General features: G+C 39.6%; 1 protein-coding gene across 2 annotated transcripts in view; it reads left to right on the top strand.

Annotated features, from left to right (window-relative positions):
- Positions 1–13,488, top strand: part of LOC131951730 (myosin heavy chain, non-muscle) — a 62,766-nt gene extending 49,278 nt beyond the window's left edge. For both annotated transcript variants that reach the window (XM_059314094.1, XM_059314095.1), the window contains 7 exons: positions 333–584; positions 760–887; positions 1,423–1,546; positions 1,916–2,124; positions 2,268–2,376; positions 3,685–3,854; positions 12,324–13,488. In XM_059314094.1, coding sequence (XP_059170077.1) covers positions 333–584; positions 760–887; positions 1,423–1,546; positions 1,916–2,124; positions 2,268–2,376; positions 3,685–3,854; positions 12,324–12,441 — 1,110 coding nt within the window. In that variant the 3' untranslated portion in view covers positions 12,442–13,488. The remainder of the gene's footprint in view (positions 1–332; positions 585–759; positions 888–1,422; positions 1,547–1,915; positions 2,125–2,267; positions 2,377–3,684; positions 3,855–12,323) is intronic.
- Positions 13,489–15,687: the final 2,199 nt, after the last annotated feature.

The raw sequence follows: 15,687 nt of genomic DNA, 5'->3' as shown, positions 1-15,687 counted from the left end.
AAAATGGAGGTAAACAGTTTTACCGTCAAGTGAGCCAGATGCTGGGCGGGTCAGTTTGGTGGACAACATGGGCGGGTCAGTTTGGTGGACAACATGGGCGGGTCAGTTTGGTGGACAACATGGGCGGGTCAGTTTGGTGGACAACATGGGCGGGTCAGTTTGGTGGACAACATGGGCTGGTCAGTTTGGTGGACAACATGGGCGGTTCAGTTTGGTGGAGGGTGACATGTACTGGTCAGTTGTTTAGTGTGTAATGTTTTTTAGTTGAGGGAAATGGAAGCCGAGCTGGAGGATGAATTGTACTGGTCAGTTTAGTGTGTAATGTTTTTTAGTTGAGGGAAATGGAAGCCGAGCTGGAGGATGAGCGTAAACAAAAGGCCGTGGCTGTACAGAGCAGGAACAAGCTGCAGGGCACGTTGGCTGGACTAGAGCAGCAGGTGGAGATGGCCAACAAGGTGAAGGAAGACGCGGTCAAGCAGTACAAGAAGATAGCAGCGCAGCTCAAGGACTACCAGAGGGAGGTGGACGAGGCCAGAGTCTCAAGGGATGAGGCTCTTGGTGCTGCCAAGGACAATGAGAAGAAGGTCAGTTGAACACTTTGTTAAACAGTTGGCTGTTGAATTCATTTTGTAAAGGTTTGTAGTGAATGAATTAAATAAAAGTTAGGTAGTGGATTAATTGGTTTAAAGTTAGGTAGTGGATTAATTAGGTGAATTAGCAAGAGGATGAAGTAGGTCTAACAATGGATGAATGACTCAGGTCAAATACCTGGAGGCGGAGCTGCTGAGGATTCAAGAAGAACTGGCTGCAGCAGAACGTGCTCGTCGTAATGCAGAGTCAGAGAGGGATGAGTTGGCTGATGAGATTGGCAATAGTGCCAGTGGCAAGTAAGTCATTTTGGTTAGTTTTAGTGACAAGTAAGTCTTTTTTGTTTGTGTTAGTGACAAGTAAGTCTTTTTGGTTAGTTTTAGTGACAAGTAAGTCATTTTGGTTAGTGTTAGTGACAAGTAAGTCATTTTGGTTAGTGTTAGTGACAAGTAAGTCTTTTTGGTTAGTGTTAGTGACAAGTAAGTCTTTTTGGTTAGTTTTAGTGACAAGTAAGTCTTTTTTGTTAGTGTTAGTGACAAGTAAGTCTTTTTGGTTAGTGTTAGTGACAAGTAAGTCTTTTTGGTTAGTTTTAGTGACAAGTAAGTCTTTTTGGTTAGTGTTAGTGACAAGTAAGTCATTTTGGTTAGTTTTAGTGACAAGTAAGTCTTTTTGGTTAGTGTTAGTGACAAGTAAGTCATTTTGGTTAGTGTTAGTGACAAGTAAGTCTTTTTGGTTAGTTTTAGTGACAAGTAAGTCTTTTTGGTTAGTGGTAGGCAAATGTTTAGCTAAGATTAGTTAAGGGTGCTCTTAACTACCTAATGTTTTGACTCCTAGACAAGCTCTACTGGATGAGAAGCGCCGTCTTGAGGCCAGAATTTCTGAGCTAGAGGATGAAGTAGAAGATGAACACACCAATACTGAACTGGCTAATGACAAAGCTCGTAAAGCTCAGCTTCAGGTACTTTTTTTTACACCTGTGTGATCTATGTAGATGTGTTACACCTGTGTAGATGTTTACATCTGTGTGATCTGTGTAGATGTGTTACATCTGTGTGATCTGTGTAGATGTGTTACACCTGTGTATTCTGTGTAGATGTTTTACACCTGTGTATTCTGTGTAGATGTTTTACACCTGTGTGATAGACCTGTGGTTGTTTGGTTACTATGTGTGTTGTTTGGTTGCTATGTGTGTTGTTTGGTTGCTATGTGTGTTGTTTGGTTGCTACGTGTGTTGTTTGGTTGCTATGTGTGTTGTTTGGTTGCTATGCGTGTTGTTTGGTTGCTATGTGTGTTGTTTGGTTGCTACATGTGTCCTTTATTTGACCAGCTGGAACAAATGAGCACTGACCTTGCGTCTGAGAGGTCAGTGAGCCAGAAACTGGAGAACCAGCGTCTGGCCCTGGAGAGACAGAACAAAGAGATGAGGGACAAGCTGCAGGAACTGGAGGGGCAGAACAGGGCCCGCACCAAGGCCACAATTGCAGCACTGGAGAGTAAGGTGGCCAACTTAGAGGAGCAGTTGGACCAGGAGGCCAAGTAAGCTACTGCCAGTTTGATTCTACTTTGTAGTTAGGTTGAGAAAGGTTTCCGATATGGTCTCTCTCTCCTAGGGAAAGACAGTTTGATTCTACTTTGTAGTTTGGTTGAGAAAGGTTTCCAACATGGTCTCTCTCTCCTAGGGAAAGACAGAGCCTGTCGCGAGCCAACAGGAAGATGGAGAAGAGAATGAAAGAACTGGCTCTACAGGTGGAGGATGAGAGGCGAAGTGCTGACCAGTATAAGGACCAGGTCAGTACATGTGCTACACGGTCAGCTGACTGCTAGATGTGACGGTCAGCTGACTGCTAGATGTGACGGTCAGCTGACTGCTAGATGTGACGGTCAGCTGACTGCTAGATGTGGACTGGACACGGTCAACTGACTGCTAGATGTGACGGTCAGCTGACTGCTAGATGTGACGGTCAGCTGACTGCTAGATGTGACAGTCAACTGACTGCTAGATGTGACGGTCAGCTGACTGCTAGATGTGACGGTCAGCTGACTGCTAGATGTGACAGTCAGCTGACTGCTAGATGTGGACTGGACATGGTCAACTGACTGCTAGATGTGGACTGGACATGGTCAACTGACTGCTAGATGTGACGGTCAACTGACTGCTAGATGTGACGGTCAACTGACTGCTAGATGTGACGGTCAACTGACTGCTAGATGTGGACTGGACATGGTCAACTGACTGCTAGATGTGGACTGGACATGGTCAACTGACTGCTAGATGTGACGGTCAACTGACTGCTAGATGTGACGGTCAACTGACTGCTAGATGTGACGGTCAACTGACTGCTAGATGTGGACTGGACACGGTCAACTGACTGCTAGATGTGACTGCTGCAGGTTGATAAGATGAACTGACTCTGTTACAGGTTGATAAGATGAACTGACTATGTATGTTACAGGTTGATAAGATGAACTGACTATGTATGTTACAGGTTGATAAGATGAACTGACTCTGTTACAGGTTGATAAGATGAACTGACTATGTATGTTACAGGTTGATAAGATGAACTGACTATGTTACAGGTTGATAAGATGAACTGACTCTGTTACAGGTTGATAAGATGAACTGACTCTGTTACAGGTTGATAAGATGAACTGACTCTGTTACAGGTTGATAAGATGAACTGACTCTGTTACAGGTTGATAAGATGAACTGACTCTGTTACAGGTTGATAAGATGAACTGACTATGTTACAGGTTGATAAGATGAACTGACTCTGTTACAGGTTGATAAGATGAACTGACTCTGTTACAGGTTGATAAGATCAACTGACTCTGTTACAGGTTGATAAGATGAACTGACTCTGTATGTTACAGGTTGATAAGATGAACTGACTCTGTATGTTACAGGTTGATAAGATCAACTGACTCTGTTACAGGTTGATAAGATCAACTGACTCTGTATGTTACAGGTTGATAAGATGAACTGACTGTATGTTACAGGTTGATAAGATGAACTGACTCTGTATGTTACAGGTTGATAAGATGAACTGACTCTGTATGTTACAGGTTGATAAGATGAACTGACTCTGTATGTTACAGGTTGATAAGATCAACAACAGAGTGAAAGCCCTCAAGAGACAGTTGGATGAAGCTGAAGAAGAAGTTGCCAGGTCTAGTGGTCAGAAGAGAAAACTTCAGAGAGAATTGGATGAACAAATGGAAGCTAACGAGGCCATGAGTAGAGAGATGACCACTCTTAGAAAATACAGGTCAGTGGTGCTTCATATATCTTAGTGTTGGTCCATGCGGGTCAGTATTGCTCCATGCGGGTCAGTATTGGCCCATGCGGGTCAGTATTGATCCATGCGGGTCAGTATTGGTCCATGCGGGTCAGTATTGGTCCATGCGGGTCAGTATTGGTCCATGCGGGTCAGTATTGGTCCATGCGGGTCAGTATTGGTCCATGCGGGTCAGTATTGGTCCATGCGGGTCAGTATTGGTCCATGCGGGTCAGTATTGGTCCATGCGGGTCAGTATTGGTCCATGCGGGTCAGTATTGGTCCATGCGGGTCAGTATTGGTCCATGCAGGTCAGTATTGGTCCATAGAGTTGATGCTGCTGATTTGATTGTAGCCAGGGTTGCTCCTAGCATACTTAATGATAGAGTTTGTTTGAACTAGCTGAGTCCCCAGTAGTAGCTTCCCCTCAATGTTTGAACTAGCTGAGTCCCCAGTAGTAGCTTCCCCTCAATGTTTGAACTAGCTGAGTCCCCAGTAGTAGCTTCCCCTCAATGTTTGAACTAGCTGAGTCCCCAGTAGTAGCTTCCCCTCAATGTTTGAACTAGCTGAGTCCCCAGTAGTAGCTTCCCCTCAATGTTTGAACTAGCTGAGTCCCCAGTAGTAGCTTCCCCTCAATGTTTGAACTAGCTGAGTCCCCAGTAGTAGCTTCCCCTCAATGTTTGAACTAGCTGAGTCCCCAGTAGTAGCTTCCCCTCAATGTTTGAACTAGCTGAGTCCCCAGTAGTAGCTTCCCCTCAATGTTTGAACTAGCTGAGTCCCCAGTAGTAGCTTCCCCTCAATGTTTGAACTAGCTGAGTCCCCAGTAGTAGCTTCCCCTCAATGTTTGAACTAGCTGAGTCCCCAGTAGTAGCTTCCCCTCAATGTTTGAACTAGCTGAGTCCCCAGTAGTAGCTTCCCCTCAAGGCATGGCATGCTTGACCACCTCAAGGCTTGGATATTTGATGAATTTATTCTGTGTTTTTTCAGTGAGAGGTAACTAAAGCTAGGATGGTAAAATTCTTGCATTATTCTGTCATGTTAATATCTAACTCTGGAGGCATCTCTGATCTAGTGCCTGATAAGTGTCTTTAACTTTTACAGTAGTAAACCTAAAGAGAAAGAATAAATGATGGTTTGGTAAGAGAATTCCTCGTTTGCTTGAGCCTAGTTTGTTTTTGCTTGATATAAGCTGCCTTGACTGTGTAAACTCTGGCTCTACTTAATGTCAGAGCAAGCATGACACAACCCTCACCTCAAGCATGCCAACTTGTATGTCCGCTTGTCTCTCATGACACCTACTGTCATGATACAATGTTTGACCCACACCAACAAGTTGACCCAAACAAACAAGTTGACCCACACCAACAAGTTGACCCACACCAAGTTGACCCACACCAAGTTGACCCACACCAACAAGTTGACCCACACAAATTGACCCACACCAACAAGTTGACCCACACCAACAAGTTGACCTACACCAACAAGTTGACCCACACACATTGACCCACACTAACAAGTTGACCCACACTAACAAGTTGACCCACACCAACAAGTTGACCCACACCAACAAGTTGACCCACACCAACAAGTTGACCCACACCAAGTTGACCCACACCAAGTTGACCCACACCAACAAGTTGACCCACACAAATTGACCCACACCAACAAGTTGACCCACACCAACAAGTTGACCCACACCAACAAGTTGACCCACACACATTGACCCACACTAACAAGTTGACCCACACTAACAAGTTGACCCACACCAACAAGTTGACCCACACCAACAAGTTGACCCACACCAACAAGTTGACCCACACCAACAAGTTGACCCACACCAACAAGTTGACCCACACCAACAAGTTGACCCACACCAACAAGTTGACCCACACAAATTGACCCACACCAACAAGTTGACCCACACAAATTGACCCACACCAACAAGTTGACCCACACCAACAAGTTGACCCACACACATTGACCTACACCAACAAGTTGACCCACACAAATTGACCCACACCAACAAGTTGACCCACACAAATTGACCCACACCAACAAGTTAACCCACACCAACAAGTTGACCCACACAAACAAGTTGACCCACACAAACAAGTTGACCCACACCAACAAGTTGACCCACACAAATTGACCCACACCAACAAGTTGACCCACACAAATTGACCCACACCAACAAGTTGACCCACACACATTGACCTACACCAACAAGTTGACCCACACAAATTGACCCACACCAACAAGTTGACCCACACCAACAAGTTGACCCACACACATTGACTTACACCAACAAGTTGACCCACACAAACAAGTTGACCTACACAAACAAGTTGACCCACACCAACAAGTTGACCCACACACATTGACCTACACCAACAAGTTGACCCACACAAACAAGTTGACCCACACAAACAAGTTGACCTACACAAACAAGTTGACCCACACAAACAAGTTGACCCACACAAACAAGTTGACCCACACAAACAAGTTGACCCACACCAACAAGTTGACCCACACAAACAAGTTGACCCACACAAACAAGTTGACCCACACCAACAAGTTGACCCACACAAACAAGTTGACCTACACAAACAAGTTGACCCACACCAACAAGTTGACTTACACCAACAAGTTGACCCACACAAACATCCATTAAATCCACCAGCCTCACTATCAGCAGAACATGATAGGAAACTGTAAACTTTGAACAAACTTAAAATAGATTTTTTATTTGGTGGAATGAGACAAAAAACTCAAATAAATTTATCTATATTATAATTTATAAACTCTTTAAAATAAATTTATCTATATTATAATTTATTAACTCTTTAAAATAATTAGCTTTTAAATCTGCAGAAAATCTATAATAATAGTTTGACTAAACTGTCACTTACCTTGTCAATACTATATATCAAATCACAAGATAATGTGCCAAATGTAGATTTCTGAATTTTTCTTATTTATGAAAAAGCTTTTTTAAAATGTATAAACCAATTTTTATTTTAATACAAGACTTTTTAAAATGTAAAAACACAAGTCAAAACAACTTGAACCTACTTTTTGGCCAAAAATGTTCAAAATGAATTAGTTTCAAAGAACCTACTAGAATAACAGAGTAAAATATGAACTAGCAATAACTGTAGCAATATATAGTTTGTGTGTAAATAATGGAAGAAACAGGGCTGGACATAGCTGTAATTAGGCTCAAACAGGGCTGGACATAGCTGTAATTAGGCTCAAACAGGGCTGGACATAGCTGTAATTAGGCTCAAACAGGGCTGGACATAGCTGTAATTAGGCTCAAACAGGGCTGGACATAGCTGTAATTAGGCTCAAACAGGGCTGGACATAGCTGTAATTAGGCTCAAACAGGGCTGGACATAGCTGTAATTAGGCTCAAACAGGGCTGGACATAGCTGTAATTAGGCTCAAACAGGGCTGGACATAGCTGTAATTAGGCTCAAACAGGGCTGGACATAGCTGTAATTAGGCTCAAACAGGACTGGACATAGCTGTAATTAGGCTCAAACAGGACTGGACATAGCTGTAATTAGGCTCAAACAGGGCTGGACATAGCTGTAATTAGGCTCAAACAGGGCTGGACATAGCTGTAATTAGGCTCAAACAGGGCTGGACATAGCTGTAATTAGGCTCAAACAGGGCTGGACATAGCTGTAATTAGGCTCAAACAGGGCTGGACATAGCTGTAATTAGGCTCAAATATGGCTGGACATAGCTGTAATTAGGCTCAAACAGGGCTGGACATAGCTGTAATTAGGCTCAAACAGGGCTGGACATAGCTGTAATTATGCTCAAACAGGGCTGGACATAGCTGTAATTAGGCTCAAACAGGGCTGGACATAGCTGTAATTATGCTCAAACAGGGCTGGACATAGCTGTAATTAGGCTCAAACAGGGCTGGACATAGCTGTAATTAGGCTCAAACAGGGCTGGACATAGCTGTAGGCTCAAACAGGGCTGGACATAGCTGTAATTAGGCTCAAACAGGGCTGGACATAGCTGTAATTAGGCTCAAACAGGGCTGGACATAGCTGTAATTAGGCTCAAACAGGGCTGGACATAGCTGTAATTAGGCTCAAACAGGGCTGGACATAGCTGTAATTAGGCTCAAACAGGGCTGGACATAGCTGTAATTAGGCTCAAACAGGGCTGGACATAGCTGTAATTAGGCTCAAACAGGGCTGGACATAGCTGTAATTAGGCTCAAACAGGGCTGGACATAGCTGTAATTAGGCTCAAACAGGGCTGGACATAGCTGTAATTAGGCTCAAACAGGGCTGGACATAGCTGTAATTAGGCTCAAACAGGGCTGGACATAGCTGTAATTAGGCTCAAACAGGGCTGGACATAGCTGTAATTAGGCTCAAACAGGGCTGGACATAGCTGTAATTAGGCTCAAACAGGGCTGGACATAGCTGTAATTAGGCTCGTCACGTTGTAAAAATGGAAGTCGATATTAAATTTTTTTAAAAATTGACCTGGCCAGGTTTATGTTTCTTGACACCCCTCAAAGATATTTTGCTAAAACTATCAAAAATGTTTGATGTTTGCTTGTTTTAGTTTACACAATCATAGTTGTGCAATGAGTTCAAACTTAGTGCCACTTCTATTTCCCATCTAGACACTTGATAAGCCTTTATTCGCATCCACCTCTATTTAAAATTCATGGTTAATTTAGTATCTAATCATTAATTGAAATTAATAAACTATTGTATTGTTATCTGAGATAATATGTGCAAAATATAAAAGTATTTTAATTTTGTAAAAATATGCCAAATTTCAATAACATATTTGGCTTTCAAAAAAAGGGTCAAATTTGAGTCACATAATTTGCTTGTAAAACAGGGACACAATGGAGTTACTAAACCAGTGCAAAGAGAGATTGTATTTTAAAAAAAACTGTGGTTCTTAAATGACAGTTGTATAATAAATGTTTAAAGTCAATGATAGAAGAAAGAAATAGAACATTTTGTAACTAGCTTTTAACACAAGTTTTATCAACTTAAAATGTTGTGTAAAGCTTATTGAATTAAACTTAACAAAACTGCTCACTTAATACTTTCTTACTTTAACATCATATCTAATTGGACGTGCTGCATCAAAATGGCCAGTGACAAAAAAAACCAGCCGCGACAAAAGGGCAGGCTACAAATAAACCCCATCATATAGGCTCCCATCATATAGGCTCCCATCATATAGGCTCCCATCATATAGGCTCCCATCATATAGGCTCCCATCATATAGGCTCCCATCATATAGGCTCCCATCATATAGGCTCCCATCATATAGGCTCCCATCATATAGGCTCCCATCATATAGGCTCCCATCATATAGGCTCCCATCATATAGGCTCCCATCATATAGGCTCCCATCATATAGGCTCCCATCATATAGGCTCCCATCATATAGGCTCCCATCATATAGGCTCCCATCATATAGGCTCCCATCATATAGGCTCCCATCATATAGGCTCCCATCATATAGGCTCCCATCATATAGGCTCCCATCATATAGGCTCCCATCATATAGGCTCCCATCATATAGGCTCCCATCATATAGGCTCCCATCATATAGGCTCCCATCATATAGGCTCCCATCATATAGGCTCCCATCATATAGGCTCCCATCATATAGGCTCCCATCATATAGGCTCCCATCATATAGGCTCCCATCATATAGGCTCCCATCATATAGGCTCCCATCATATAGGCTCCCATCATATAGGCTCCCATCATATAGGCTCCCATCATATAGGCTCCCATCATATAGGCTCCCATCATATAGGCTCCCATCATATAGGCTCCCATCATATAGGCTCCCATCATATAGGCTCCCATCATATAGGCTCCCATCATATAGGCTCCCATCATATAGGCTCCCATCATATAGGCTCCCATCATATAGGCTCCCATCATATAGGCTCCCATCATATAGGCTCCCATCATATAGGCTCCCATCATATAGGCTCCCATCATATAGGCTCCCATCATATAGGCTCCCATCATATAGGCTCCCATCATATAGGCTCCCATCATATAGGCTCCCATCATATAGGCTCCCATCATATAGGCTCCCATCAATTTAATGGGAGCCTATATGTTGGGGCCCTTTTGACTGGGCCGTTTTGTCGGGGGCTGTTTCCTGTCACAGGCCTTTTTGACGTGCACCCTTAATGGATCATATATTTCCCCTACCATATTCTCACGATGTAAACTTGGATAAAAATGTGCTGTTTATGTTCTAAACTGCTTGTTAAAAGGAGTTATCTGACATTAAATTTTCACTAAGATGAGTTGTGTAACTGAATCAAAATTCTATAGACTAATAAATTGTTGAATGCACTGCAGCATTTGGATGCCACTTATCTGGGCAGTCAGAGCAGTAGGAAATAGCATGTTGATTGTGCTCCAGTGGTTGATCTTTACTTTTCTCATTTGTATTTGTTCATTCTATCTCCTGCTCCAGTGGTTGATCTTTACTTTTCTCATTTGTATTTGTTCATTCTATCTCCTGCTCCAGTGGTTGATCTTTACTTTTCTCATTTGTATTTGTTCATTCTATCTCCTGCTCCAGTGGTTGATCTTTACTTTTCTCATTTGTATTTGTTCATTCTATCTCCTGCTCCAGTGGTTGATCTTTACTTTTCTCATTTGTATTTGTTCATTCTATCGCCTGCTCCAGTGGTTGATCTTTACTTTTCTCATTTGTATTTGTTCATTCTATCTCCTGCTCCAGTGGTTGATTTTTACTTTTCTCATTTGTATTTGTTCATTCTATCGCCTGCTACAGTGATTGATTTTTACTTTTCTCATTTGTATTTGTTCATTCTATCTCCTCAGTGCTTATCTTCCCAGGGACCATCTTTATTTTGTCCCCAGTCCCTATTTTCATTTGTCCCCAGTCATCTTTACATTTTTCCCCAGTCATCTTTACATTTGTCCCCAGTCGTTATTTCATTTGTCCCCAGTCGTGTTTCATTTGTCCCCAGTCGTGTTTCATTTGTCCCCAGTCGTGTTTCATTTGTCCCCAGTCGTTGTTTCATTTGTCCCCAGTCGTTGTTTCATTTGATCCAGTCGTTATTTCATTTGTCCTGTGACTCTTATTGGTGGCTATTTATTTTGTTTCAAAGGACATATAAAATTGTGTTGGTTGAGTTGAATATGTTTATCTTTGTGTAAAGTTTCTTTGTGTTTATCTTTAGTGTAAAGTTTCTTTATGTTTATCTTTAGTGTAAAGTTTCTTTGTGTTTATCTTTAGTGTAAAGTTTCTTTGTGTTTATCTTTGTGTAAAGTTTCTTTGTGTTTATCTTTTGTGTAAAGTTTCTTTGTGTTTATCTTTTGTGTAAGTTCTGTTGTCTGTAACGCTCCATGTGTAAATCATTATTTGTATGGCTTTAGTTATAATTTACAGATATATCTATAAAGATAATTAAATTAACATGATTTTAAAAAATATTTTCTTATGAAAATGTAACATTTTAAAATATTGGTTATTTTATTTTTATATAATCTTGGCAGTTTTATTTTACAGTAGAAAATCTTGGCAATTTTCGTGTGTTAAACTTGTGTAAATAATCCAGTTTTTAATTGCATGTTCTCATTCTATGTAATATGGCTGGTTTTTTTTTTTTAATTTAAAATTTTCTAATAAAAATTTCTTCATGCAATAACTTGATCAACACAAATTGTCAGTTACTTCATTCACCATTTTGGTCATACTTTTTAGTTTTCTTTAGGTATAACAGTGTCTATTTGTTAAATGGATGGGTGGATGGATGTCTATAATATCACAGTGTCTCTGTAAATGGATGTCCTGATAGTGTTAAACACTTAAAAACATTTTCACATTTGGCACACCTCATTAGCATAATCCAAAGATTGTTGAGTTGCTCTTTAGAGTTTAAAGTTGCTATCTCTTTTAAATTTTAGATTTGCTCTCTCTTTTAGATTTTAAGGTTGCTCTCTTTTAAATTTTAGATTTTAGAATTGATTTCTCTTTTAGATTGTAGAGTTGCTCTCTCTTTTAGATTTTAGATTTTAAAGTTGCTCTCTCTTTGAAATTTTAGAATTGATTTCTCTTTTAGATTGACTCAGATAAAATGGAATCCAATCTACATATATCAAAGTTATCCTGATGCTGTCCTGTATCTTGATTCTTTTTTAAGTTTTGATCCCCAGAATGTTATTTTTCTAGCCAATGATTTTTAGAATCATTCAATATATATATATATATATATATATATATATATATATATATATATATATATATATATATATATATATATATATATATATATATATATATATATATATATATATATATATATATATATATATATATATATATATATATATATATATATATATAATTATCCAATAGATTTATCCAGTCCATGATTTTTCTACTGGTCTAATTTATTTCCAGACCATCTGCATCCCGTTCATCCCGGTCTGTAATGTCAACCCTGCGTGGTGGGTCGGATACAACACTGGATGAACAGGGATCCGAGGACGGCCAGGAAGAGCAACAGTCTGAGACATAATCCATGTGTATCCATCATCCAAGTTTGACACCACTTTGCTGGTCAAAGCTTGGCTAAATTATGTCTTGTCTATATACATGTACGGTTACTTGTCATATTTATGTGTGCATTATTCCATTGTTTAACTTACTACTAGCAGGTGATATATCTTTTCTAAAGGTTTGTAGCTGTAGAAGAAATTCACTAAGGACAGTCTGTACTGTTCAAACTTGTATAGAGTTGCTGTCAATTTAGACAGAACTCATTTCTACATTCTGTTTCTCTTGTAATATTGGAAGCATATAATTTTATAAACATTTTTGATGAATGTAGTTGCCACAAGCAAACAGCATTAGACCCAATGAGTTGATCTATAGAAGAAATGAATGTGTATATACGACTCTGTCCCAGTACGTGGGCTGGTTGTTGTAGTTTGACTGGTCTCTCCTGGGGTGTCTCTCTGTTTGTCTGTCACTAGCTGTCTGTTTATTGACCTGTTGTGCTCATTCCACTAGCAAGTATTGACTGTTGTCTGACCAAGGTTTGACTGGGGATGGGTGCTCTATACAATTCTATAATCCTAGTGTATGGGATTTCTCTGTTCTAATCTAGCACTGTATTCTCTTATTGTAGGCTATACAACATATGGAGCCAATGTATTCACTTAGCATAATGTTACTTGGACCCAACATGATTTAATGCTCAGTTGGGCCTAGGCCTGGGTCTCTTCAACATTGTTCATTCATTTATTATAGGCCAGGTAGAGCAACACTTGGGCCCTGCTCTATGTACGTCTTTGTCCTGCTGTATGTAGGACCATACGTCTTTGTCCTGCTGTATGTAGGACCATACGTCTTTGTCCTGCTGTATGTAGGACCATACGTCTTTGTCCTGCTGTATGTAGGACCCCTACGAGTCTCTTGGGGGCCTGGGTTCTGTTACTGGCCTGGGGTTAACATATCTTTAAAATTGGGATCAAACAGAGCTATCAGCTACACTTGTTACTGCTTGATGCAATTCTTCATATCTACTGCTTTGCTGAACTTCCAAATAAACTTTGAACCCATTCATCAGAGTTTCTTTGCTGTATTCTAATTGTGTCATTTGTGGTGTTTCACTGTGGTTGTGTTTCACTGTGGTTGCGTTTCACCGTGGTTGTGTTTCACCGTGGTTGCGTTTCACTGTGGTTGCGTTTCACCGTGGTTGCGTTTCACTGTGGTTGTGTTTCACCGTGGTTGTGTTTTAAATGGTTGGCAGCAGGTGAATTCTAACATTGTTCATCATGTTGATTGTGTCAGGTACTCAACTGATGTCACGTGGTTCTTACATCAAGCTCATTAAGTATGGTTAAGGGGAAAAAATCAACACTTGATATAGTGTACAAACTCATCTCAAACCTACATAGTGTGGGCGGAAAGGGCAGCACCCAGGGTCCACTCATTTTTATGGGCCCCAATTTTTTTGTTCAAACCATAGTAAACCTCACTTAATCAAAATTGTAATAAATTAAATAAATAAAATCTTGTAAAAAGATAAAGCTGAATATACATACAGTTTAATATGTCTAGAATCAACTAGCCATCGGAACCCATTACACGTGAATAATAGGCCTTTATTTTAATGTTATATTTGTTTAAAATTAAGAAAAAATGTTTTGTATAATAATTATTGGTCAAAACGCTGTGTGATTTACTACACGTTGAACGATATTAGTGACAAAGCAAAGAAATAACTAAATAGCTAAAAATCCGACACATTTAAAATAACATATCTATAGATCTAAATGAAGTTTGAATAAAAAAAAGTTCATTTCTTCATGTTCTAAAGATGTGGGGAGCGAATCTTATTGAAGATGACGTCATTAGCAATGTGTATCATTTTCGACATTCGATTTTAATTTTATTTTATATCCACTTTCCGTGGTATTAAACTTTTAATAACATTGTTTCATATTGATATTTTTCTATTTGTTTCACGTGACGCCATTCTTTTTGCCAGTGATAGCTTTTATGTCACTTATAATTTACACTAGACTACCCGTTATCTAGTAAGATAACTGTGGGTTTCGGTGATCATCCATAAATGACATCACGTCTGTCAGCACTTATCATCCCAAAATAACCAGACCCCACATTCAAAAAGAGGTTCTTTATATTTTAAAAACTCTACTAAACTCTACTTCACCTGCCCAGTGTCCCGCCCAGTCTCAGACATGTTTGAATTAAAAAAAAAAAACGATTCCGGCCGAGCATGGCTCTGACCACACTACCCCTTCATACGCTGAGTACATAGAAACAGGTGAACTTTACTTCACCTGCCCTGTGCCCCGCGAGGTCCTGCTAGTCAACCTTATCATTCACATGTAGGCCTTATGAAAAGTAATTGAAAACAATGTTGTAAATAGAAATAAAATCTTTTTACTATTACTAAAGTCATTGTTCTAAACTTTTATAATTAATGTGGTTAATCTACCTATGAATATATCAATAAATTAATTAACGGCTTTAAATTATTTTGTAATTAACAGTGTGTTTAAGAAGGAACAATATTTACCACCCAAAATCCTATTATACAGCTCTACACATAATGCAGATTCTCCCCAATAACAAATCAGAAAAACAAACAAACAAAAAATGAGTTAGCAAACGTCACTATTCAGTCAAAGTTAAGACATTGTTCTAAAACTTTAAAATTAATGTGGTTAATCTACCTATGAGTAAATCAATAAATTAATTAACTTCTTTAAATAAATGTGTGATTAACAGTCTGTCTGAAAAGAAAAATTGTTCTCTACCTACATACTATTTTACAGCTTTCTATATAGCGTAGATTTTCTACAGTACCAAATCAGACAAACAAACAAATAAATATTCAAACATGTAAACAAACTTGACTTTTAGTAGTATATAGATAGATAGATAGATGTTCTCTAGAGTGTATTTGTCACAACCATAAACACTTCTCGGGTTGTATAATTAAAGATCTGCTTCTACATTAGAATATGCTTTTATTTTTTTCAACGAAAGTCCGTATCTTTAAGTACTCCAAATATTGCTAAAGATACTGATCTTACTTATAGCGTCGAAAAATACGTGACGGACAGAGAGAGAGAGGGGGGGGGGGGGGTGGAAGAGAGAGAGAGAAGTGCGCACATGAACTTTTATGTATTAGAAGGATGGGTATAGGAGGATGGTACAAGATTTAAAAAAAAAACAACAACAGAGAACTTTAAAATATAATTGTACGAATCAATGACACAAACTTTAA

This window comes from Physella acuta, unplaced genomic scaffold (genome assembly GCF_028476545.2).
Source record: "Physella acuta isolate Inbredline_101_S28 unplaced genomic scaffold, ASM2847654v3 ptg000824l, whole genome shotgun sequence".
NCBI lineage: Eukaryota > Metazoa > Mollusca > Gastropoda > Physidae > Physella > Physella acuta.
Note: the sequence above shows the minus strand (reverse complement) of the source record. Positions and strands in the feature narration are given on the sequence as shown.